The sequence below is a fragment of the Diceros bicornis genome, chromosome 18, assembly GCF_020826845.1.
Source record: "Diceros bicornis minor isolate mBicDic1 chromosome 18, mDicBic1.mat.cur, whole genome shotgun sequence".
In the NCBI taxonomy this organism is placed as follows: domain Eukaryota; kingdom Metazoa; phylum Chordata; class Mammalia; order Perissodactyla; family Rhinocerotidae; genus Diceros; species Diceros bicornis.
This window is the reverse complement of record NC_080757.1, coordinates 13,199,766-13,227,049: the sequence shown is the minus strand read 5'-3', so window position 1 is coordinate 13,227,049 and position 27,284 is coordinate 13,199,766. Positions and strand designations below refer to the sequence as shown.

At 43.9% G+C, this 27,284-nt stretch overlaps 1 protein-coding gene across 2 annotated transcripts; it reads left to right on the top strand.

The window, feature by feature from the left end:
- Positions 1–1,289: 1,289 nt before the first annotated feature.
- Positions 1,290–27,191, top strand: TEKT1 (tektin 1). 2 transcript variants are annotated; one of them, XM_058560017.1, is made up of 8 exons: positions 1,290–2,128; positions 3,346–3,552; positions 12,230–12,395; positions 14,674–14,802; positions 15,269–15,481; positions 17,345–17,567; positions 26,301–26,497; positions 26,944–27,191. In XM_058560017.1, exons 2-8 carry the CDS (start codon positions 3,363–3,365, stop codon positions 27,149–27,151), a joined length of 1,326 nt encoding a protein of 441 aa, XP_058416000.1. In that variant the 5' UTR covers positions 1,290–2,128; positions 3,346–3,362; the 3' UTR covers positions 27,152–27,191. The 2 variants fall into 2 exon arrangements, with proteins under 2 accessions (XP_058416000.1, XP_058416001.1); XM_058560018.1 differs by having other exon boundaries at positions 1,291–2,128; positions 15,338–15,481.
- Positions 27,192–27,284: the final 93 nt, after the last annotated feature.

Here is a 27,284-nt window from a genome sequence, read left to right as displayed (position 1 = left end):
CTAGAAGGACTGAAGTTTGGGAAACAGCTTTTTTCCAACCAACAAAAATCTCAAAATTATTTAAAACTTCAATGCACCTAGCTTGAGTATTTCTACTTTGAATATAAGCTTTGGTTGTATGCTTATTACTTTAGCAAATTCTAAGGCCTTGTGCTGGCTATCTGCTTTACATTCCATTATTCCCTACCCACATACTAGTGCCAGATATACACTGAGTAATTGTTGATAATAAGTTGTTCCACATTTCCTCTGTTGGACTCATTCCTTTGCTGGCCTGTGTGTGTGTGCAAAATCAGGTTTTTCTTTTGAAAATATTTTCAAATGCTTGCAATTACACTTACACTCCAAAATAAATAGCTGGAGAGTTTTTTTTTTTTTTTTAAAGCATATCAAGAAATGCAACACCATCCAAGATTAGGCCTTTCAGAGCGCAGAACACCAGCAGAAGCGAGGTGTTTTGACTCAACTATCAGCCTTAGTTCCTCGGTGAGGGTCTCAAGGTTTTTTAATCCCCCTCCACCCAGAGGGGAAGTGAGGAGGACTAAATTTGTATACTGATGCAAAATATAATGGTGACCTATGATCATAATTCATATAGCTAATTTCATGTACTTTGGCCAGTTTCTATCATGTTTCCAACAGTTCCAAGAAATTTCCCATTCTGTAACCTAGGGGGCGACTCCAGGGTCGGGGCCTTCAAAGCGGGGCCTGCTCAGGAAACCGTAGATGCCATTCAGGGTTGGCTCGCTCCATCAGGACACCGCCCCTTCTCGTCTAAGTAGGAGGAGACGTCCCCCGAAGAGGGCACCTCCCCCGAGGCCCGCTCGCCGCTCTCTGACCACTGAGCACGCCCTCCCGGCACACATGGGAGCCGGGGCCAGCTTCTTCAGGTGTCCGTGAGAATGCAGTGCTGGCGCTGGGACGCGGGCGGTTTCCGCCGGCTCGCCTTCCCGGGATGGAAAACCCGGCCACCGCGACCTGAACATCCACCTGGAGCCGGGACTAGACACGCTCCCGCGGGGGTGGCGGTGGGGGCGGGGAAGACGACTACACCGCACGAGCTCTTCCACGTGCCATTGGACAGGCGGCGTGTTTAATATTCATGACGCTGCGTGGTTCCTTCGGGGCTCCCACCGCCTCGCGAGACCTAGGGGGCGGGCTCCATGAGGCAAAGCCTCCTCTGATTGGGTGCTCTCAGAGAGAGGTTGCATTCGATTGGCTGGTGTAAAGGACGGCGCAGCGGTTTACCATGTGGGCGGGAGATTTGAATACCCATTTTCTGTGTTTCAGGCTGTGTGGACAGGATTTAGGTCAGCGTTTCCAATCCGCATTTCTTCTCCACGGTGTTATCCCTTTATTTTCTATATAATAGTGCTTGCCAGCACAACAACCATAAATGATATATTTCAAGCGCTGTACTCTTAGTTTGGGAGCTCCAATACGCTCATTTTGTAGATGGAGAAACTACTCTGACTCCTAGCTCTGGGTCCAGCCACCGCTCCGGGCTAGAGACGGCCATCCGCCGAAGGGGCGGGCCCGGGGCGCAGGGCCCAGCGCCTGCTCCATCTCCTCCTCATTACTGGTCCCGGCCGCGACAGTGCCAGGAATCTCTCGCGCCTCCTCCCTGCAGCACCGGGTCTGGGGCTTAGTGGTCCGGGTCCGGCCTGTGGCTGCGAGGGCCTGGAGGCATCGTCCAGCCCAACTCCGCTGTACACCTGGGTGCGTCCGACCCAGCAGTAGCAGTGCGGCCCGCGGTGACCCAGCCCGAGGCAGGGCCAGGGCTAGACGCAGGTCTCCTGACTCCCAGCTTGGGGTTTTGGTCGCTGTCTCCTGGTTGGCGTCCCGCGTCTTCGTGATAAGTTGAGATGGTCGAGCATCTGGCCCTACCGTTCCCAGGCCCTATCCCTGTATCTCCAGCGCAGGGGGTGGGTACGGAAGAACTCGCGCCTGCGCAGAGCCTTCCGGCGACGGGGCTTCACCACGGAACACGCCCCCTTTGCTGCGGTGACGCGTCACGGGTTGCCATGGAGACTGCGCTGTTTATCTCTCCGTTCTGCAGGAGCCCCGAGCTCCAGTTGGAAGGAGACTCCCATCCTGGGCTTGTGTAGATGTTCTTTGTGGCGCTGAGGTGAGTAAATGCCGGTTCCACCCCGCCAACCCTTAACTGCCCTACCCAAAGCTTTGTGCCCGCTGGGGTCAGCCCTAATTTCGACCTAGTTTAGCCCTAGTTTAGATTTGTCTAGGGGCTACTCAGAGTTATCTAGGAATCTTGGGCTAAAGTTTGAGCCCCACACTCAAACAAACTTGGGAGAGGCCATAGGAGGCACTGGAGTAGGAGACCCCGTGTTGTCTGAGGGGGCTGTGTGGCCTCAGGTGCTCACCCTGGTTATGATCTGACTCCAGTTTCCTCCTTGTACGTTTGAAGGACTTCAGAGATCCAGAGGCCCTTAAGGGCAGGCACTCAGACTTTTGGTAGGGATGTGGATGGGGCAGATTTTAGCCCTGTCTGAGGAAGACAGTTCTCACAGTCAGTTAGAGCTGTGTGCCAACGAGGTGGGAAAATTTTAGTCTTTCTGTTGCTGCCTGCCTCTGCCTGCTGCCTTCTTATGTGCTCCCCTTCCTGTTCCCTCCTTTTCTTTGTCCTAGGAAGGTTTTGTTTCTTTCATCTGCTGAATAGGCTCAATATCCCGTTGTCAGTTTACAGATGTCACATTTGTTCATTCTTTAAGAAAACGTGTCAAGGTTCATTTGTTGGGCAGTATCTACTAAAACTGAACACTGTTGTGTGATCCAGCAATTCTGACGAGTCCTAGAAATGCATGCACGTGTTCACCAAATGACGCATAGGAGAATATTCATAGCATTCTCATGATAGCCCCAAACAGAAAACAACCCAAATATCCATAAACTGTAGAAAAGGCAGATAAAGTTTGGTATATTCATACAACGGTACACCACACGGCAATGGAAATGAACAAACTGCTACTAAGTGAACAATACAGATGAATCTTACAAACATTGAGCAAAAGAAGTCAGATACAAAAGAGTACATACTGTAGGATCCCATTTATAAGTTCAAAAACAGCAAAACTAATTTATAGCATTAAAAGTCGGGATAGTGGTTCTGCTGTGGGGGTGGGGGTGGAGAAGAGTGACGGGAAAGAAGCCGAGCTGCAAGTAATGCTTATTGCTTGATCCGGGTGCTGGCTACACAGATGTGTTCATTTTGTGTACAAATTATGATTTATGTACTTTTTGGTATGTATGTCACACTTTAATAAAAACTGACATCTAAAAAAGGACAGATTGCTTTCAGTGAATCTAAATAAGTCTGCCTTTAATCAGGACTTTGGAAGCCTCAAATGGCCAAACTACTGCAACCTCCACCCAAGTTCCTGCCCTCGGAGTGGCACATCGCTAACAAGAGCCAGTACCACAGAGCAGAGGCCCAAAGGTCTCGGTCTGAGCGCCTGGTGGCAGAAAGCCAGAGGCTTGTGGATGAAATTGAAAAGACCACAAGAAAATCTCAAAGTGATGTGAACAAGAAACTAGGTAAGACAGCACACTTGGTATATTTGTAAATGTATTTGGGTGAGACTGTTGAGGTTTAGTTACACTCTCATTTGCATTTTATGTTCAGGAGTGGCAATGTATTTTTCTTGAAATATTAGGGAAAAACATGCATATTCTCCAGGTTCTATGTTTAAGTTCACTGCCCTAAGATAGAGACATGGTAACTAGTTTGATTTTCAGCCACCCATCATTCATTATTTTACTGATTTGATACACATTTATTGAGCATCTAAGAGCATCCACAGACTAAGCACTGGGAATATCACAGGGAATGATCAGAGTCTCTGCTTTTTAGGAGCTCTTAGCTTGAGAAAGATACAAATTGATAATCAGAGAATAACCAGATAGGTGCTGGGGTAAGGGGTACAAAAATAGGGATGAGGTGGACACTGGAGAATTGGAAAGATTTTCTAGAGAGGAACATTTGAGCTGAGTCTTAAAGGAAGAGTAATTTTCTCTTGACAATTACATTCTTAAAAATACTATTTAAAAGGCAGTGCCCTTAAATAAACAAAACAAAACTAAACGTAAAATGAAACAAACAAAACCTTCCAAATACCAAAAAGTGATGAACCAGAGGTTACAAAGTCAATGGTCTATAAGGGGTGGCCAGGTAACCTAGGGGGTTGAATAAGACCCCTTAAGACAGTCAAGAGTGGTGGGGACGGTAGGACCTGGAGGCCACGTGCTCCATCTAAGGAGGCAGCTGCTTCTCAATTTCAACCTGTTTTTTCCAGGAAAGATTATGGGCCCAGCGTTGCCTGATTGTCTGATTTTTTCTAAAGAAAATCTGGAAAGCTGGAATTTTACCCACTTTTTAAATGTTGGGAACTGATTTAATGTATTTATAACACTGGGCAGGATGAACAAACACATCTGTAGATAAAGCCTGGTCTAAGAGCTCATACTTTTTCGACCTGTAATAACCAAAGCTTCATTCAGGCCTGCAATGTTAGAAGTTAGGTTTCTCCTGATGGGTTGATTCTTATCCCTGATACCAGCCGATAGGCAGGCCTGTTCTAAATAATTGTGCGAATAGGTAGGTGTTGGAAACAAGGATGCACCGTTCATTTTTCAGAATAATTGTGTTTCAATAGGCATGAAAACAAAGTTTTCAAGGTCTGAACCTTAACTTCTTTGATTCATTGATTCATTTAAAAAACTAGCCATTTAAGGGGCCGGCCCGGTGGCGCAAGTGGTTAAGTGCGCGCACTCCGCTGTGGCGCCTGGGGTTCACGGGCCCAGATCCCGGGCGCGCACCGATGCCCTGCCTGGGCTTGCTGTGGTGACGTCCCATATAAAGTGGAGGAAGATGGGCATGGATGTTAGCCCAGGGCCAGTCTTCCTCAGCAAAAAAAGAGGAGGATTGGCAGATGTTAGCTCAGGGCCGATCTTCCTCACAAAAACAAACAAAAAAAACTAGCCATTTAAAATGGCATTAAAAAACATCAAATATCTAGGAATAAATGTAGCAAAAGATATGCAAGAGTTCTACACTGAACTATAAACTGTTATTGAAGAAAGTTAAAGAAATTCTAAATGTATGAAGGGATATATCAGTTAATGGATTGGAAGAGTTAATATTTTAAAGATGTCAATTCTCCTCAACTTAATCTGTAGATTCAATGCAGTGCCAATGAAAATCTCAGCAAGTTTTTTTGTGAAATTGGCAAACTGCTTCTAAAATTCATATGGAAATGCAAAGTGTCAAGAATGACATAGCTATCTTGGAGAAGAACAAAGCTGGAAGACTTTCACTGTAGATTTAAGACTTGTTATAAAGCTATAGTAATTAAGACAGTGAGATATAGGTAAGGATAGATGAATCATTGACCAATGAAACGTAACAGTCCACAAGCAAACCCACACATATACATTCATCTGGTTTATGAAAAAAACAATCATGTGGTGTAGTGGGAAAAGGATGGCCTTTCCAATAAATTGTCCAATTGGATATTCATATGGAAGAAATTATATCCTGACCCTGAGTCAAATATGTATATATTTAAGTCAAATCTAGGTGGAGTGCACAGCTAAATGGGAAGGGTAAAACAAAACTTTTAGTGGAGTACATTCTTTATGACTTGAAGAAAGCAAAGATTTCTTATTCTTAAGCAGGACACAAAAGAACCAATCATAAAAGAAAAAAATAGTAAATTGGACTATATTAAAATGCAGATCTTTGTTTATCAAAAGGACTCCATTAAGACACTGAAAAAGCAACCCGCAAAGTAGGAGAAGATATTCATAATATACATATCTGACAAAGGATTTGTATCCAAAATGTATAAAGAACTTTTAAACATAAAGAAGAGGGGCTGGCCTGGTGGCGTAGTGGTTAAGTTCGGGCGCTCCACTTCAGCAGCCTGGGGTTCGCGGGTTCGGATCCCAGCTGTGGACCTGTGTACGGCTTGTCAAGCCATGCTGTGGCAGATGTCTCACATAAAATGGACGAAGATGGTCATAGATTTTAGCTCAGGGCCAATCTTGCTCAGCAGAAAGAGGAGGATTGGCAACAGATGTTAGCTCAGGGCTAATCTTCCTCACCAAGGAAAAATAAAAAATAAATAAAAATAAAGAAGAAAAAGACAGATAACACAGTAGAAAAATAGGTAAAAAAAACTTGACAGACACCTTACAAGGAAGGAAATCTAAACAGCCAGTGAACATATGAAGAGGTGCTCTAAGTTCATCAGTCAGCAGGGATATGCACATTAAAGTCACAGCTGAGATGCTGTAACACACCCACCAGAATGGCTAAAATGAAAAAGAATGAGAAGGAGGAGGAGAAGGAAGAGGGTGGGGGAGGAGAACAAGAGGTAAAAAAGAAGAAGAAAAAGGAAAATACCAAGTAGTGAAGACGATGTGGAGCAACTGGAACTCTGGTGCCCTACTGCTGGAAGTGTAAATCGGTATAACGGCCTTGGAAAGCTTTGGCAGTATCTGCTAAAGCTGAACGTATGCATACGCTTTGAGCTAGATATTCTACTTTTGGGTATATACCCAACAGAAATTCATACATATGTTTACCAAAGATACATGCTGCAATTTTCAAAGCAGTGCGCTTTGTAATAACCCCAAATGGGGAGGTATCCACATGCTCATCAACAGCAGAATGGATAGATAGTGTTATATGATACAGCAAAGAGAATGACTCATCTACAACTGCATGCAACAATATAGATGAAACTTACAAACTTACTATTGAGTTAAACAAACTAGATACAAATGAGTCCATACCATATTCTTCCATTTATATAGAGTAAGACAAAGAAAATAGGAGAAATTAATCTGTACTGTTACATGTCAGCATTGGTGGGTGGGAGGAGATAGAAACTGGAAGGGGTCACGAGAGGCCTTCTGGGATGCTGATTAATGTTCTATTTCTTGAATTGGGTATTGGTTACATGGATGTGTTCACTGTGGAAGTTCTTCAATTGTACACTTCTGATATGTGTATTTTTCTGTAGGTTTATGATGCTTCAATAAAAAGTAAAATAATTTTCAAGTTCCTGTGCTGGTGCTGAGTACTGACATATTAGACTGGTGCCTGCCCTTGTTAGCTTGCAGTCTGTGTGCACAGATACCCACGATACGGTGGGATCTATTCCATATGAGTGGCACAAATGAAGCACTGTTAGATTAGAGGAGAGAGCAATCACTTCCGATTGGTCTCGTCCAATGACTGCCCAGTTTCCCAATCCATTGATCACTTAGTCTTCATCTGACTTGACCACTCTACAATGCTGGATATTTTTGGAATTCCATGACACAAGTCTTTCCTGGTTCATTTCCTTTCTTTCTAGCTATTTTTTCCTCTTCCCCGTGGTTGATTCTTCTTTTTCCATTGATACTGTATTGGTATTTCCTAGTGTTTTGTTCTTGGCATTCTTAGCTTTTTCTTCTCTTCCCTCTACCTTCTTTCTTGATGACCTCACTAGAGATTTTATTACTGTCCTCTTTGTGCTATTGTTTTGCAAATAGAAATTTGCAATTCTGAACTCAGAACTTCTTATGGAAGTGGAGAACTACTTGCCATATATTTCCACCTAGATGTCCTTCAGGCACCTCAAGATAAATATATCCCAAATTGAACTCATCACTTTCCCTCAAAACTTGCTTCTATAGTTCCTTATGCTGGTTAGTGGGACCAAGATTCAACAAATATTTAGTCAACAAATATGTCTCACACTGTGCTCCATGCTTAGGATTATAAAGTTGAAGAAGACAGACACATTCTAGTAAGTGAGAGAGATAAAATACAAGTAAAAAAGACAAGAAACTAAAATTATTCCAAGTTATTATCTTGAACTAAGGCAATGTTGGTAGGTATGGAGAGAAGAGGGCAAATTTGAATCACATTTTGGGGATAGAATCAACAGGACTTGCTGAAGGATTGAGGATGGGGGATGGAGGTGTTGGCAGGGCCGTGCTCTCTCTGAAGGCTCTAGTAGGTGAATCTGTTCCATGCCTTTCTCTTAGTTGCTGGCGTAGCTTGCTGATTTTGGTGTTCTTTGACATGTAGATATGTCACTCCAATCTCTGCCTTAATTGTCACAGAACGTTTTCCCTGTGTATCTCTCTGCATCTTCACATGGTGTTCTCATTTCTGTATCTTCTGTTTTCTTGTAAGGACACCACTCATATTGGATTAGGTCCCACCCTAAACAAGTATGACCTTATCTTAATTTGATTACATCTGCAAAGACCCTATTTCCAAATAAGGTCACATTCACAAGATACCAAGGGTTAGGACTTCAAAATATCTTTTTAGGGGACATAATTCAACCCATAATAGCCTTCCATTGCCTACAAATTAAAGTGTCCTTAGCGTGGCACTGAAGAACCTTACTGAACAAACCTCCCTACCTTTCTACATCTTTCAAGTCTAACTGGAGAGATCTTACTCAAGGTCTCAATTCTGAAGACCATATCAAATAGCTCCTCAATTCTGAAGCCTTTGTTGACCTCCCCCAGCCTCCTTCCTTTGAGCCACCACTGTACTTCTTACGTAGTTTCTAGTATAGAATTGTCACACTGAGTTGAAATTATCTGTTTACATGTCTGCCCCACAGACTGTGAGAAGGGCAGAGGCTCTGACTTAACCAATGTGTCTCCTGGACCTTCTGCAGTGCCTGGGACATTGTCAGTGCTCAATAATAAGTATATTGGATTTATGAATGAATTTTAACAACAGAAGTCCAGGAGATACTGTTCTAAACCTAGGAGTTAGCTCGGACAAAATAATAAAGGCAGGACGCACATGGCATTTATGGGGAATGACCATAGGTCCGAGTTGATGTGTAGAGTACACGAGGGGGAACAGAACGATGGAGGTGAGAGGGAGAAGAGGCTGGACCAAGCCTGAGGAAGACCTTGAATTTGGAAGGTTCAGTTCAGTAGGTAGCCAGTTAGAATTTAGGAGATAGAGCTAGAAATCTGGGAGTCATCTCATAAGGATAGTTATAGAAGCCGTAGGTGTAGATTAGAAAGAATATATTGAAAGAGAGGAGAGGAGGGCATAGGATGAAGAGGAGCAAGAGAAGAGATGTGGAACAAAAGTTCAGGCAGATGAACAAAGAGAGGAGACTAAGGCCATGGAATGCAAAAGATGAAGGTTTCATGGGTGAGGAAGTCTTCCATTGTATCAGTGGTTGTACAGATGTCAGGGAGGCTGAGAGCTGAACAAAAATGAATTTGAACTGGTGACTTGACGATTATTGGTGACCGTTGAGGTAACAGGTGCAGTGGGGTAGTGGAGGACGCAAGGTGAAGTCAATTACAAAGTGTGAGGGGGGAGACTTCAGTTTATGTGGTGGATTGTACTCATGCTTTTGTCTTCCCTTCCTTTTAAAATTCCAACAAAGTAGTGGTAAAGGATTAATAAAAATTATGCCTCAAGGATGGGGGGCGGTGGGGAGGGAGAAGCAGCAGAAGCAACAGTAGGCAAATGTTGAAGATGAGAAATTAGAAGCTAGAAAGCAAAAGGTCAAGTGTTGGCAGGCTTAGGGACTGCGGAAGGCCTGGGTGGGTAGAGGGCAGTAAGAAGCTAGCCGATTCATGCTACAGATTCATGCTGCAGAAACCCTGAAATGCTCAAGATTGAAAGCATCCACTTACCACTGAAACTGGAGGTTCAGGATAGAACATAAACAAGATTGGTTGAAAGTCTTTACAGAGAGCCCCTTCCCCACTCTGGCTCTCCCTCAGCCCAGCAGAAGGCTGAAGGTGAAAGGATTCTCTGAAAGTCTACTTACTGAACAGTAATTTTTCCAGTCTCTGGTTCCCAGGACACTGGTAGCCAGCCTTATATCCTCAGAGAGATTAGATTTCTCCGTGGAGAAACTAATGGAAATTTTGGTCCAAAGGGTCCAAAGATCTGTAGACAGTAACATTTGGGGATTCTCCGGGGAAATGCCTGGGCCCTGCCTGATCACAATAAAGCATTCTGGTTGACAAGCCCTGTCACTGCAGACAGAGCTTCCAGTTAGCATTTTAGCATTTTATTCCTAAATATGATCAGATGAGGACCACCAAACATTGGAGGAAAACCTCTAACATGACAGACACCAAAACAAACAAATAATCAAACACACAGAAACTAAAGAAACAGACAGTACACAGAGCAAAAGAAAAAATACACTATAAGACCCTCAGGGAATTTAGAGAAGACATTGTGTCCACGGAACGAGAAGAAGAGTCTTAAAAAAGAGCACATTTAGAGAACAAGAGAGTGTTCTTGGAAATTGAAAATATGAGAGCAGGGGCTGACCCTGTTGGTGTCTCTGTTAAGTTCCAATGTTCCGCTTCGGAGGCCCGGGGTTCACCAGTTTGGATCCTGGGCGAGGACCTAGTTACCACTCATCAAGCCATGCTGAGGCAGTGTCCCACATAGAAGAAATAGTAGAACCTAGAAGTAGGATATACAACTATGCATTGAGGCTTTGGGGAGAAAAAAGAAAAAAAAAAGGAAGATTGGCAACGGATGTTAGCTCAGGGCCAATCTTCCTCAAAAAAAAAAAAAAAAGAAATACTGATATAAAAAAAATGTGAGAGCAGAACACTTTTAAAAATCAAAAGAAGAGTTGAAAGATAAAGTTGAAGAATCTCCAGGAAGAAGGAAAAAAAAAAAAGATGTAGATAGGTAGAAAACAGAAAAGAAAAGATAAGAAAATTAGAGAATCCGTCTGGAAGCTGAATATCTAATGGGAGTTCCAGAAAGAGCACAGAGAAAAAGGAGCGGAGGAAATTGTCCGTGAAAGAATACAAGAAAATTTCCTAGAACCCAAGGATCTAAGTTTTCACATGAAAAGGGCATGCCTAGTGTCTGGCATAATAACTGAATAAGATTGACACCAGTGTGAAATTTTAGAACACTAGGAAAATAGAGAAGAAATTCTTAAAAGCTTTTCAGGTCACATACAAAGAATCAGGAATCAGAATGGTATCTGACTTCTCAACAGAAACTCTGGAAACTAGAAGGAAATGAAGCAATACCATTAAAATTCTAAATGAAAATTATTTACAACCTATAAGTCTATACTCGAATATAATCAATTGCTGAGGGTAGAATAAAGGCATTTTCAGACTTCCAAGTTTTCAAAAATTTTACCTCACATGCATCCATTTCTTAGGAAGTTCCTGAAGGATGTGCTTCAGCACTTTGAAGGAGTAAAGCAAGAAAGAGGAAGAAATGAAATCCAGGAAATAGAATTCCAACACATGAGAAGAGTGAAGGGAATTTCTAGAATGATGGTGAAGCAGTCACAGGATGAGAGCCACATAGCTAACTGGAGAGCGACCCACCCAGATTGGAGCAGGAGGAGAAAGCATTCCAGGAGAGAGGTCTCTAGGAAAGAAACAAAATCAATAGATGACTTGATGGATTTGAATATATTGAGAGGATATTTATAGTTCTGTCAGAAAATTTGAAGAAAAACTAATAATTAGTATATGGAAAGTGAATCAAAAATACAATTATTAACCCCTCCGAAACCCAAAAAGTTGTACAAGAAAAGAAATTTATCATAGTATATTACATGGTTCAGGTTTAAGTAGCATTTACATATTTACGATAATATAGACAAACGTTAAGTTATTATTTAGCAACATGGTGATACAGCTATATTGGGAAGATGGAAGGACCATCTTGTGTGTAGGTTGTATAAGAGCAAATCCTTATCTCTCATCATAGGAAATCAATAGATAATATTAAAACCGATAATGAATAATAGCAATGTAAGCAAATGCCAGAAGAAATACTAAAAGTGGTTGCTTCCAGAAAGTAGGAGTGGGTAGGGATGGGTCAGAGAATTGTTTTCAAACAATATACATTTATATCTTTGATAAAATTAAAAGTTATTAAAATCAGGGGGCATTGAAGCGTTAGAATCAAGTGTGGAATGATCTTTGGATTAATTTGATGTTGAATGTAAGAAGAAATATCTTCCTCCCTCCCTCCTGCCCTCCCTCCCTCCATCCCTTCTATCCTTCCTGCTAGTAAACACTTACAAGGATGAAAAGATGCCCCAAGTAGCACAGCTCTAAGAAGAATAGAACACATCTCAGGTAGTTTTACAATAGTCTTTGAGTTTCTAATCTAAAAGTTGGCCGCATTGGGAGATTAACCCTGGTGTAACTTCTCTGTGTGCTTCAGAACAGAGACTTGAGGAAGTCAGGTTCTGGAAGAAGGAGTTAGATGACAAACTTGAGCAGCTTGTGTATGCAACCGAAGATCTGCTCATATATCAGACCAGACTGGAGAAAGACCTGGAGAGCCTGAAAGAGCCCTTGCACATCACTCAGACGTGCCTGGAATACAGGTAGGAGGGAAGGTTCTTCAAATGAATGATCTGTTGTGAGAAATGAAATGCTGGGTAGAAGAGCTGACTGTGCTAGGTGGTGGGTTAGAGTGAGGCAAATGAGCATGTGTTCTTTTAGATCCTGAAATTATCTTGTTATGCCTGTGGTGCTGGGCAGTGGAAGAAGCACTGGACTAGGTTCATGTCTAAACTCTGCTCTTGACTAACTTAAATATAAGTTAAGACTACATTTGGCTATGGGTAATCAGAAAACCACAAAATAACGTTGAACTTAATAAGATAGTTTCTTTCTCTCACATTTAAGGAGTCTGGAGATAGTCAGTTCAGGGTTGGCATGGTGCCCCACAGTGTCAGGGCCACAGTGTCAGGTTTTCTATCTTGTTGCTCCACTGCACATGGCTTTTACTCCCAAGGTTACCTTGTGACTCAAGATGGCAGCTGGAGCGCCAGCCATTTTGTTTGCATTCCAGCAAGTAGGAATAATTAGGATTTGGCGTTCACCATTTCCGCTTGCATCCCATTGACCATAACTTAGTCATATGGCCACACCAATAGAAACTGGGACATGGTAGTCTTTATTTTGGGCAGGCAGAGTGGATACAGTTACTAGAGGACAACAAGTTTGCTCCAATACCCGGAGCCAACAGAAGCCCTTTGTAATCCAGAGAGCACTGTGCAAACATACCTTTTTATTATAATTTCCCTCTTCTAAGGCCTATGAATAGGATGATCCTCTGTGGGGTGATACTGGTTTCCAGACCTGTTCCCCGTCACCACCCTGGCTGGTGCGCCCGAACAGGTCTTCTTGCTGCCGGCGTGAGCCCCTCAATCCAGTGCATCCTCCACACTGGCTGTTGAGCGAACTTTTCCAAATGCAGATTTTTACAGGTCATCCCCATGCTCAAAATTCTTTAATTACAACCCCATGCCCTGATACCTTCAAGATGAAGTTCAAACTTCTTGGCCTAGCGAACAAGGTTCGTCATGACTGGGCCCCCAGGGGCCTCTCCATGCCCGTAGCTCACGCCCAGCAGTGGGAGATGTTTAGTGTGCTGAGCTGCTTGCCAAACACACCAAGGCCCTGTCCACGCCATTCCCTCTTCCTGGAAGCCCTGTTCCCCCAGTGAGCTTAGCAAGGACCCTCTGCGGCCGCCAGGCAGCAGTGTCCCCAGGCAGATTCAGAGTCTGTGAAGCAAAGGGAAGTAGCAGGTGATCAGAGGCCGGCATCTAGTTGGCTCAAGTTTACGCCTAAGGGTGGTTAGAAGGTGGATGTTGCTAAGCTGATTGAGTACGTGCTACTGTGCGCCAGGTACCGTGATGCCTGCTTTTATAGCTCATCTGTTCTTGCCACAACCCTAGGAAGTGCTAATACGGTCATGCATCGCTTAACAACAGGGATACGTTCTGAGAGATGCGTCATTAAGTGATTTTGTCATTGTGCGAACATCACAGAGTGTACTTACCCAAACCTAGATGGTCTAGCCTACTATGCACCTAGAGTATATGGTAATAATCTTAGGGGACCGTCACATATGCGGTCGGTCATTGACTGAAACGTGATACACAGTGCATGACTGTAGATGGCCCCATTTCACAGAAGAGGAAACCGAGGCACAGATAAGTTATACAGCATGCCTAAGGCCACACAGCTGGTGGGTAGTGGAGCCTTCGTCCCAAGCACTGTCATTCAGGGTGGAAAAGACCGAAATATCAGGTGGTAACTGGTCAATTTGGGGAGTAACACAGCATAGTGATTGAAAGCTTGTCTAATCCCAGTTCTGTGACATTAGGTCGGTTACTTAACCTCTCTGAAACTGTTTCCTCACCTGTACTTGAAAGGGTTAAGTGCGAATATTCATTGGAAAAGCCCAGCACAATGCCTGTCACATAGTGTGTGCTCGGGGGTGGGGTAATATTAATGTTGTCATTATTATTATTATTATCATCATAAAGCATTTTTCTGGATTCAAATCTTTGTCAAAAAACAGGACTAGAGTCAAGAAAGGAAACATGTCTTTAAATTCTAAGTCAAAAGACAATGTTTCCAATAAATAGGTAAGAAGGAGAAGGCTTCAGAACTGATGGCCAAATTGAGGGGGAAAAATCCATCTGGATGTTGTGAAGTTGCATAGACACTAACTAATGCACATCCCCCACCATGTCATCCGGACGGATCAGGCGCTGCTCAAGCCAGTTGTCCAGTTAGTTTCAATGTCCAGATGTTAGCACAGACCGAGCTGCATCCTGGCGTGTGTTGGATGACCATTCTCTCGGTCAGGGAGAAGCGAGTTGGCATTGACTTGGTGCATGATGAAGTGGAGCAGGAGCTGATAAAGGAGGCTGAGATCATCCGGGGGGTGATGGCCCTGCTGACCCGCACCTTGGAGGAGACGTCCGAGCAGATCAGGTATGGCTTTCCGGGGCCTGCCCTCCATGTCTCCACGGGGCAGATCTAGAAGAGGCAGTGCCCACAAAGGCCAGGCCCACGGCACAGAAAGATTGGGTTTAATGCTCCCACCAGCACTTTCCATGCTCTGAGGTGGTCCAGGAACACTCCGAGTTGAGACCTGGACAACCTCTCATACATAACCATTGCCCTCTGGTGGTGGGTGGGGATGGAGTCAGATTTCACCCCGATTATAAACTGGAGGACACTGGAGCTGTTCCCTGCCAGGCTGACCTCACACATACAGCATGCCACAGTAGTGACATCAGAAAATGTCACAGTTGGAGGGAGGAACTTGAAGTCCAGGCTTGGTTACCTTAATCTGTCACCAAGCCTCTAATGGTACGTGTGTGTGTGTTGGGGGATGGAAGGCGGGGAGGCAGTGCCGCCATCCTGTGCTAGACCTAGCTGGAGCTTCATTTTCCAGGGTCTCCCGAGAACTCGTAGGTGCCGCCTGGGCATTCCAGAGGGAGAAACCTGTGCCTTCTCCCTTCAGGCTGAACCGCTCTGCCAAGTACAATCTTGAAAAGGATTTGAGGGACAAGTTTGCGGCTCTGACCATCGATGATATCTGCTTCTCACTCAACAACAACTCGCCGAACATCAGATATGCTGAGAACGTCGTGAGGATTGAACCAAAGTGAGTGGGTCCCTGGCTGCGGCCCTGGCTGTGCCATCTTCCCCTCTGCTCTGTGATGTCCCAGGGCTTCTCAGGCAGGCAGGCTGGCCCCTGACAGCAGGGTGGGGGCTAGCGAGAGGTGGGCTTGGGGCAAAGGTGGGTGCCGGGCAGTGACTGCCCTGACACAGGGCCCCGAGCCTCCTCGGTCCTCCAGGTTAGGCCCCACTTTAAGAGAATCTGATGTAAAATCTTTAAACCTTTATAATTTATTCATTTACCTATTCATGTTTTTAACAAGTAAAAGAATCTAAAAAGGTAACAAGGGCAAGTTAATAATTTTCTCCCATCTCCCTTTTCCCATTATTGAACCCCCTGAGATAACCACTGTTGTCTGTATGTTCCTACAAACATGTGTATACACTCACACACACAAATACATTTTATTTTGTTCACAAAAATGAGTTATACTATGTACCTTTTCTGTAACATCTAACTTATGTTTTTCAATTAACGTCACATCACAGACCTAACATTCTAATTTTTAAAATGTTCTTTTTGACGTAAAACATACATATAGAAAAGTGCATGAATACTAATAAACATAGTTTAATGAATTATCACTGTTTTAGTTATCTTTTTCTGTATAACCAGCTGCCCCAAATTTAGCAGCTTACAGCAGTAAACGTGTATTGTCTCACGGTTTCTGTGGGTCAGGAACCCAGGCACTGCTCAGCAGGGTGCCTTGAGCTCACGTCTCGTGAGGTTGTGGTCAAGCTGTCTGCTGGGGCTGCATCTCATCTGAAGGCTCGGCTGGGGTGGGATGAGGATCTACTTCAGAGCTGACTCGTGTGGTGTGTAGTTATAGCAGGCCTTGCCATGTGAGCCTCTCCACGGGGCTGTCTCGTGACGTGGCAGCTGGCTTCTCCCACAGTGAGTGACCCAAGAAAAAGCAAGAGAGAGAGAGAGTGTTCCCAAGACAGAGTCACAATTTTCTTTTAACCTAATCCCAGACATGACATCGCATCACTTCTATTGGTGAGAAATGAGTCAATGAGTTCATCACACAACTCAAGGGGAGGGGGTTACACAACAGTGTGAATACCAGCAGGTGGGGTCATTGGGGGCCATCTCAGGGGCTGCCTCTAATCACACCGTGAACAATCGTCATGTAACCACCAGCCAGGTTAAGAAATAAAACATTATCCCAACACAGAGACCCCCACCCTGTCCCACTCTTGATCAATACCCTCTCCCTCCTCCCCAAAGATAACCACATTCCTGACTCAATAGGCTTGTTTTGCCTGCTTTTGTACTTATTAGATAGCATCATATACTATCCATTTTGTGTGTGTGTCAGTTTTCTTCCAATCAACATTATTTTGCGATTCACCTATATTGTTGTATAAAGCAGTTCCTTGTCAAACTGGCAATTTATTCGTTTGTTTATATCAGTATGGACTCATGGTTTCCTATTTTATTCAGTGTATTATAATGTTACTATTATTATATATTTTGATACTCAAATTGTCGCTACCCGTCTGATCTTGACCAAGTTACTCCATCTTTCTGAGCCTCAATTTTCCTCATCTGTAAGATGGGGGTTATAAAAGTTAGCTCACTAGGCCATCGTGAGGATTAAATGAGACAATGTCTGTGAAGTGCCAGCCCAGTGCCTGGTACAGAGTAGGTAGTTTTCCCAAAGTGACAGCAGTTGCCACTGACAGACCCCTGTTTGCTCTGCCTAGAGGTGGGGAAATGTTCTAGGTGCTTCCGATGGTGGAGGTGGGCTTAGTTTCCAGTGGATTCCCAGGAGCTTGTCCCCTTCCCACACCCCCTTTCCCAGCCCAAACATGCTGTGAATGAGATGCGTGGCTTCTGTTTCAGCTCTGTGAGTCTGGAAGACTGGCTGGACTTCTCCAACACCAATGTGGAGAAGGCTGACAAGCAGAGGAACAACTCCCTGATGCTGAAGGCCCTGGTGGACCGAGTCCTGTCCCAGACGGCCAGTGACCTGCGCAAGCAATGTGATGTGGTGGACACTGCGTTCAGGAATGGGCTGAAGGAGACCAAGGATGCCAGGGACAAGCTGGCTGATCATCTGGCCAAGGTGAGCTCCCTGGAGGGAACAGAGAAGAGCGTGGAGATGAAGAATGCCCACTGGGCCAGGCCGTTGGCCTTCTGGGCCTGTGGTTGTGGGTTAACTAAGGAGTGAGGGTCATTCATGTCTCTCCATCTTAGCTGTAGGCTTTGGGCTTTTGGGGACTAGAGTGGGACTTGACCCCATTCTGGGCCTCCTTTGTCTCTCACTGCTGCAGAGAGCAGGCCGTTTCCCCTCTCTGGTCCTCAGTTCCTCGTTATGTGAAATACGGAGACGGACTATATGGTCTCGGACATCCTTTATGACTCCGAAGTTCCATGAGTTGAGTGCAAGTGATTTCTCCAACCCCAGCTGCAACTTCAGGATTCTGGCTGGTTGTCCCTCCCGGTTATCCAGTGGTGTGCTGGTAAACTGGCTCTCAGGAAAAAAAGGCCCTGACTCATAGAATTTGCAGATTTCCGTGGTGTAAATACTTCCACCGTGGTCAGTTTCAAGCTACCCATTTAACAATGGTCTGGAGAAATTCCTGAATATGTAGCAATCAGAGCCCACATGGGCCAGCTCCAGCACCCCTCCCTCACCAGCGAGGACCCCGGATCCTGAGCTTAGAGGAACCCCCCACAGGCCCGGCTCAGGGACGCTGAGAAGTAGAGTCTAGCGGAACCAGTGCTGGATTTGGCTGAAGATATGTGGGCCCAAATCCCAGCCCTGTGACAGGCCAGCTGAGGCCTTCAGCAGATCCCTCAAGCCCTCTGAGCCTCGTGCCTCACCCGTAGCGTTGGGACAGTAACAGCCGCCTGATGTGGCCACTGTTAGCCCAGCCCTTGCATTTTACTGGTGGTGAAACTGAGACACAGACAGCAGAAGGTTCTCCAGGTGGCAGGGTGCAGCGCTGGCAGCCTGGGACCGGAGCCCAGGCCTGCTCAACTCCCAGAGCCCCGTCGTCCTGCTGCTGCATCTGTACCTTGCCCTCCTGGAACCAGAGTCCAGCTGTAAGACAAGGTTTACCTGTGTGACAAGCAGGACAAACCGGAATGCAGTCAAAGTTTACAGTGCAATATTCAGCAAAAGGAGAGGTGGAAGTGCCTTGTGGGGAAGCGTGTACACTCCAGAGCCAACAGCCTGGGTTTGAACTGGGGCTTCAACACTTCTGTGTGATCTCGGGGAGCTCACCTAATGTTTTGTGTTCTTTTATGAGATGGTCAGTCAGGTGTAGCCATGAGGACATAGGAGGCTCCGGAAAACACAGTTTATCCTCACAGGGCCTAGAGACGGGAGGCAGGGCTTGCCACGCAGGGCCACGTGGGAAGGACATTAGGGTGGTCAGGGGGCAGATGACAGGAGTGAGGGGAAGGTTTAGGCCACAGCCTTTATTGGGGTTTCCTCAGGACAGGCAAGGAGCAGGGTGAGCAGTTTAAGATCAGCTAGTTTGAATAATTTCAGTGGGCTCTGGCCTATAGAGTGGTCCCTAGCTCCCTGGCACCTGGCCCCGAGATGATTAAGACAGAGGAATATTGCCTCCTGGGGTGTAGGGGCCAGATAGAGGAGGGATGGTTCTGGACTGGTCAGTGTGCATATCAAAGGCATGCTCAGGCTGGGTGCTTGGCCATCTCTAAGCACTGGCTAGCCCAGGGAGGGCCAGTCTCTCCCCACCTATACAGGTTTTTTAAGGCATCAAAACATCATAATATATAGAAAATTAAAAATATTTACGATGTACTTTAGTTCCCTGTTTCTTAGTTTCCTCATTGATGAGATGGACAGCAATAGTGCTCACCCCCCAGGGTTGGTCAGGGTGAAATTAGACAACCCAGATCAAATACCTAGGACAATGCCTGGCACATACCAATTTTACACACACACACACACACACACACACATACACATATACATACATATATATAATTTGTGTATATATAATCAATATAATATAATATATAATCAATAAAAATTGGCTAATGAATAATAAGAATAAAAGTAGCCCCAGAATAGTCCAGAGGCTTCCTGGTGGAGTAAGAAATTAGTCTGGGCCTGGAAAGATGGCTCTGAGGGGAGGAGAGACCCTTGTAGGAGGCAAGCAGCTGGCTTGTGCTGCGGCCTGCGAGCAGCGCAGTCCCGCTGCAGGAGGCAGTCACTGCAGGAGCCGGGAGCCGTCTGCTGAGGGCTTGGAAGTGACATCTAAAGTGAACATCCAAAATGGTCTGGACTGGCGAGAATGATGGACTAAAACAAATTAGGTGAGATTCAACAGGGACAAAAGTAAGGTCTTTCACATGGGTCTAAAAAAATCAATTGTACCAGCACAGAAGGGCTTAGGGGCAGCAGAAAGAGTGAAGATTTTAGGTGAAAGAAAGTTTGGAACAAGCCAATCAGAGGCGGGAGGTAACTGGGACACGGGAACTAATGGTCCTCCTCTCTGTGGTGGTGAGGCCCTTCCTGGAGGGCTGTTAGTAATAACAGCACTGATGACGAAGGTGATGGTCATGTGGACTGAGTGCCAGGCCCTGTGCTGGGTGTGCCACATATATGCCGCCGTGCCTTAGCAACCCTGGAATGGGTAGATAGTATTATCACCCCCATTTCAAAGATGAGGAAACTGAGGCCGAGAAGGGCTAACTACTTGGTCAAGCCTCATGACTAACAAGTGGCAGAGTTGGGTGTTGAGACCAGGTCTGTCTGACTCCTGAGCTCGCACCTATCGCTCCCCCACATTGTGGGGGAAGCACAGAGACCACGTCCCCTTCTGGCCTCGCCCCGCAGGAGGGACCAGGAGGACTCGAGAGCACATCCAGGGGGCAGCCTGATGAAGGAGGGGCGTGGGACAGGGGCTTTGCAGTTGAGAAAACCAAGACTAGGGCAGCGCTGTCCAGGAGGAATGTAATGCAAGCCACACACGTCCTGTTAAATTTCCTAGCAGCTGCTTTAAAAAAAGTAAAAAGAAGCAGGTGAAATGAATTGTTATGCATTTATTTAACCCAATATATCAAAAATATCACTTCAACATGTCATCAACATAAATAATTAATAATATATTTTACTTTTTTTTTTTTTTAACTAAGTCCTCAAAATCTGATGTGTATTTTGCACTTACAGCTCATCTCGTTTAGGAGGAGGCACATTTCCCCACTCAGTGGCCACACGTGGCTAGTGGCTGCTGTGTCGGCACAGCTCTGGGGGAACAGGGTCTCCTCCCTCAACTATGGGAAGGGTTGTGAGTGGTTCCTGTAAGAGAAATGAGCTAAGAGGTGGTGGCCGCAAATTGGGTGGAGCCACGAGAGATAACCAACATTCAATCTGAAATCCTTTTAATATTCAGAAGAGTCATGGCCTAAGAGACAGAAGGTATATGAAAAAAGGCAGGATTCCATCAAGTTCGAAGGCCTTAGGAGTTAGCAGGGGGAAACTATTTACATCTCTTAAGGGCCAAAAAATTTTAAGATCCCATTAGGAGCCACAGCCAGCTGGGTGGGGGTGGCGTTGTTCTGCAAATGGAAGGATTAGGAAATGTGTACTTTGAGTGACTCTGAGACCCACCACCCCCATTTGGAGACACAACTTAGGTTCTATGAGAAAAGGCTCCATCTGGTTACCCTCTGGCCAGAAGCCTCCCTGGCCATGAAGAGACTCAGCAAGCTGAGAAGACGGCCTCCAAATTAAAGGGTAGGGTAACCCCCATTTTATTTCTGATGACACAATAGTTTCTTTATTGGGAAAAGCGTATTTTAACCCCAGCAAAATCTAGAATTAAGAATAGCAATGTTTAAAATAATATAACCCAGGGTTTAGATTACTTTAAGGGGTCAGAAAAATTTTTCTATAAAGGGTCAGATAGTAAATAGTTTAGGCTTTGTGGGCCCAGAGACAAAATCAAGGATATTATGTAGGTATTGACATAATAAGAAAGAAAACAAATTTCCACAGATTCTTCATTGACAAAATTAAAAATACAATAATAATAATTGAGTATAGTTTTTATAGATGAGAAGAAGGGGATTCTTTTGGGGGAGGATAATTTGTTTTGTGGGGATTCAAAGTTAGTATTTTCTATCAAAACCTATTGCAAATTCATCTGTTAATGCTGATCTGTGGTGAAAATGTCTTTTCCTTCAGATAGTTACTGCCAAGTACTGATAACAGTCTATGAGCATAGGATTTTAATTGAATGTGTTCATCACTTGGAAGGCATTTATAGAATTCTGTTCGATTCTTCTCCTGATCTTTGCCTTTTAGCATGGCATTACATTTCAGATTAATCACTTCCAGTTGAAGGTGGGTAGAAGCTCTTCAATTGCACAGTTAAGTGGGTTTTGAAATATGGAAATTTCCTTTGCACTTGCTTTGAGGTCCGAAAGACACTGCTGGAACTTGGAAATGTTTCTTCTGAGACTGTGTGGGAATGGAGGTCTTGCTTCTTGATTTAACTTTTGACAGCACAGGAAGTGCGCAAGGCAGCTTGATATTACTTGCGATTCAGTCACGTTAGCTGTTGAGATGACTTCGCCGCGGTGTAAGCTTTGCGTGTAAGTGCTGCTACCTTGTGATTTTAGGTTGGATTCATTAAGAAATATTATTAAGTCTGCAGCAAAAGCTAATTTCCAAAACCGTTCAGTGTTGGTAATAGTGGCTGAGGGTAGTTCTTCTCCTTCAGAAAAATTTCAGTCTTGGTCTTGAGCTAAAATAAAGCACAAGAAAATTCTACCACTGCTAAACCATTGAATCACTGAGTAGTAGGGCAAGTCAGGATATTCAGCTTCTGTTTGCAACAAAACTCACAGAACCGATGATGGTCAAATCTGTGAGAGCTAAGGAGGATACTGTTGATGCTACTGGTTCAATAATGTGTGATGGATCCAAATATCTTCTGCAGAGTCCTTTCTGATGAATAATAAAATGAATAACCATGGGCTTTAAACAGCTTCCGTTTCTGCAAGCTCTGTACATATGTTCAACTAAGACTTTTTTCCTCTCAATACATATTTGTGCCATCATCAGCTGTCACACTTCGTAGCAGATTCTACTTCAGGTTGTATTGAATTAATGTTGTCTCAACTTTTTGAAAATATCCTCGCCTGTCGTTATTTCACGTGACTGTTACAGAGACTAATTCTTTAGTCACTTCCAACTCAGCACTGACTCCTGGAATAAACAACACTGAACCGTATCAGAACACCTGCCAACTCATGAAGAGCAAAGGAAAACCATCCAAAATTATGTGCCTTGTGTTTTAATTGACTCTTGATGTTGTTCCAATGTCCCTAACTCTTCGAGCCACTATTCTTGCAGAAAGACTAATAGGTTTAAACAAATTTGTATTCTCTGGACGCCCTCCTGAGCTGCTGCAGTCAAACGTGATTTAATTAACTCACCGTCAGTAAATGGCTTTCCTTGCTTGGCTGGCAAATGAGCCACTTGGAATATTCCTTTGATTGCAGCCCCATTTTCATTTTTCTGAAGAAATTCTGCAGTGATGAGATATTCTGTTTTAAATTTCTAATCTTTCTGGTCATTGCTCTTGTGTGAGTTGGGAATATTGTGACGGATGCTTAGTCTGGTAATGTCGACGTATACCATGCTTTTTCGGCACAGCTATGGTGTCATTGCATAATAAACACAATGCTCTGCTATCTAATTGATAACACAACAGACGTTTCACTATGCCTTAAAAGTGCAACACAGAGCCCACTTTTCTTGTTTTAACATGATGGGTATGCACTGGTAATAAAAAATAAAATAAGATGTCACTGTATGGTGATACATGTAGCACTCGGAAAGCTGTCAAGTTATAACCGTGTCCTTGGGACTTGTAGTGCTCTTGACAGCAGCGCAAAGCAGTGAGAGCATAGGGTACAGTCTGTTACAACATTGTACTTCAAAAGCAGCCATATATAAATGAATGAGCGTGACTGCGTTCCAATAAAACTTTATTTATGGACACTAAAATTTGAATTTTGTATAACTTTCACATGACATGAAATGTTATTCTTTTGATTTTTTTCAACCATTTAAAAGTGTAAAAACCTTTCTTTTAAGAGAATGAAAAGACAAGCCACAGACTGGGGGAAAATATTTGCAAAACACATATCTGATAAAGGAGTGTTATCCACAATATACAAAGAACCCTTAAAACTCAATAATAAGAAAGCCAACAGCCCCAATTAAAAAATAGGCAAAAGATCTGAACAGACACCTCACCAAAGAAGATATGCAGATGGCAATTAGGCGTATGAAAAGATGCTCCACAGCCTATGTCATTAGGGATTGCAAATTAAAACAACGAGATACCACTACACACCCATAGAAAATCCAAAGCATTGGTAGCGCCAAGTGCTGGCGAGGATGTGGACCAACAGGAGCTCTCGTCATTGCTGGTGGGGATGCAATGGTGCAGCCACTTTGGAGGACAGGTTGGCAGTTTCTTACAAACCTAAACATACGCATATGATTCAGCAATCTCACTCCTTGGTATTTACCCAAATGTGTTGAAAACTTACGTCCACACAAAAACCTGCCTATGAATGTTTACAGCAGCTTTATTCATAATTGCCCAAACTTGGATGGGCAATTATGTTCCCAGCAGGATGTTCCTCAGCAGGTGAATGGATAAACAAACTGTGTTACATCCATACGGTGGAATATTATTCAATCATAGAAAGAAATGAGCTGTCAAACCACGAAAAGACGTGGAGGAAACTTATATGCATATTGCTAAATGAAAGAAGCCAATCTGAAATTCAGACTGTGACTCATACTGTATGATTCCAACTTTAGGACATTCTGGAAAAAGCAAAACTATGGAGATGGTAAAAAGGTCGGTGGCTGTCAGGGCCTCAGATGTGGAGTGGGAAGGGAAGGAGGGATGAAATGGAGGAGCACAGGGTGTTTTTAGGGCAGTGAAAGCTGTTCTGTATGATACTGTAAAAGTGGTTAACATGTCATTATACATTTGTCAAAACCCATAGACAGTACAACACAGAGAGTGAACCCTAATTTTAACGATGGACTTCAGTTAATAACAATGTATCAACATTGGTTCATCAATTGTAACAAATGTCCCACACTAATGCAAGATGTTAATAATAGAGGAAACTGTGTGGAGGGAGAGAGGGTCTATGGGAACTCGATACTTCCTGCTCCATTTTGCTGTAAATCTAAAACTGCTCTAAAAATCAAGTCTATTAATAAAACAAAATTCTTATTTCACAATCTGTACAAAACAGGTGGCAGACTGCATCTGGCCCATAGGCCATAGTTCGCTGATTCCTGATCTAATCCGTAGTGTTAGCAGTTTGTTTTAAAGAATCTGTGCATTTGGGATATTTTAAGAATTTGTAAAATTTAAGAGAATTTTGCCTATTTTTAAAAATATTATAACTTGAAATATGTAATTAAATAGTTAATTTAGCCTTATGATTTTAAATTGAAATTTTAAGATCGAAGATTATTAAAATATGTCAGAGAATTCAAGGTTAATCATTTTTTACTAGTTCACTAGATTGATGAGGGCTTTCAAGAACTCCAGGAGGCCTTGTTTGTTAAGACAATTCAAGTATTTTTAAAAAGTTCTAGATCAAATTTATAAATGCTATGTTTATGTTATATATCAAATTTATAAAAGCTGCTTTAAATAAATGTTCAAAAGATTTCAACTAAGTTTGAAATGGGAGCAACTATTGATCAAAATTAATTTAAAGTGATTGTTAACATTTGCTAAATTTAAACATAGTATAATATCTGTGAATTGAACTCGAGAAAAGCTTAAGAAATGTTAAGGCTTAAGAACACCAAATGTAATGTGTGGACCTCATTTGGATTCTAATTTGAACAAACCAACGCTTACAAAAAAATATGAGACAATCAGGGAAGTTTGAACACTAGATATTAGGTGATATTAAAGGATCATTCTTTGTGTGTGTGTGTGTGATAAGGGTATTTTAGTTATGTTAAAAGAAAAAAAAAAAAGAGTCCTATGTCTTAGAAATCATACTCAAGTATTTAATACTGAAATGATATAATATCCGGGATTTGCCTTGAAATAATTAAGCTGATGGGTAGGGGTGAGGATGGGGGGTTATAGATGAAGCAAGATTGGCCATGTATTGATCATTGCCTAAAATTGATGAGGGGTCCATGAGGTTCCTTATAATGAACTGATAGTGGAACTATCCACTTTTTTGTGGGTTTGGAAGTTTCCATGATGCAAAGTTTTTTAAAAAAAAGCTTAAAGAAGAAATAAATTTTTAAACTCATTAAGTATTAATCTAAAAACCCAACTAAATTCTAAGTAATCTTTTCTGTGCACAAAGCCACTATCAAAGAAACCAACAAAACACAGATTAAACTGCTCACACTCTTTCTTCAGGCTTCTAGGGGGCAGAACCAATGCTAGTGGGTGGATTGATAAGGAAATAGGCAGCTTTCTGCTGACGATACAAAGGTACTTTGTACCAAGGTAAATGGGCAGCCTCCAGCCTTTGCTGAGGGCATTGTCCAGGGAATTCACCTTATTTGGGAAGGAGATGAGGCAACAAGGGCCATTCATGTACATTCCATCTGTTAGGCTTGCCCACCAGTAACCACCGCTATAGGGAAGAGAGATCAGACTCATCCCAGGGCCCTGCTGGGGTAGAAATCTGAGGTCCCCTCTTCCTAACTTACGTGATCACAACGGACCTCCTAAGAGTGTCTGCTGCTGAGTTTTAAGGAGCACGACCTGGCCTCACCTACTCTAATCCTTTTTGTAAGGTCATGGAAGAAATTGCTTCCCAGGAGAAAAATGTTACAGTTCTTGAGAAAGCCATCCTTGACCAAGAAGGGCCTGCCAAGGTGGCTCATACACGCCTGGAGACCAGGACACGTCGGCCTAACGTGGAGCTGTGTCGCGATGTTGCGCAGTATCGGCTGATGAAGGAGGTTCAGGAGATCACCCACAACGTGGCAAGGTAGGCCGGCAGCTGTGGGCAGAGGGCCGCGGGGGTTCCATTTAAGCCTGGACTGTGGGCAGGACTAGGCAGTGCACGGTGGGTGAGCCTGCTAGGCATGAGTTTGCATCTATAATGTTGAAGGTCTTCCTGTCTAGAGGGCAGTCTCTACTAACTCCAGCCAATTGCTGCCATGTAGGAAATGGATCCCAATGTTTAAATTTTTCTAAAGTCCAAATCCAGACGTTTAGGTAAAATCTACAGTTTTAAATGTGGGCAGTTCCTGGGTTTGTCTGCCTTGTGAATCTGGCCTGTGGCCACCGATTTGAAATCTCTGTCTTAAGGAGGAGAGAAACAGACGACATATCAATTTGGCTTCTGCACTGAAGACATGAATACATTTTTTTCCCATGAAAACGCGATGCAGAGCGATGAATCATTCCCTTATGTTCTTCCTCTTCTCCTAGATTAAAGGAAACATTAGCCCAAGCTCAGGTCGAGCTGAAAGGGCTGAATCGCAGACAACTCGCCCTGCAGGAGGAGATCCAGGTCAAAGAGAACACCATCTACATCGACGAAGTGCTGTGTATGCACCTGCGGAGGTCCATCCCACCGCGGGACGGGGATGACCACGGGGAGTGGGCTGGGGGCCTCCGTCCGGATGCTGTCTGCTAAATGTATGGAGAGCTCAGATTCTCATTAAATCGCGTCGTGAAACAGTAGTAGAGAACTCTCATTTCAGGTGGGCAGCACTTCCAGTCAGCCCACTGCAAGCTCTCCGCCGGGATTCCAAGCCTGCTGGGGAGCT

Coding starts and splice junctions, on each gene's coding strand:
- TEKT1 (XM_058560017.1), top strand. CDS start 3,363: ATGGCCAAACTACTGCAACCTCCACCCAAGTTCCTGCCCTCGGAGTGG. Junction 3,553..12,229: donor TGATGTGAACAAGAAACTAG/GTAAGACAGCAC, acceptor TGTGTGCTTCAG/AACAGAGACTTGAGGAAGTC. Junction 15,482..17,344: donor GTCGTGAGGATTGAACCAAA/GTGAGTGGGTCC, acceptor CTTCTGTTTCAG/CTCTGTGAGTCTGGAAGACT.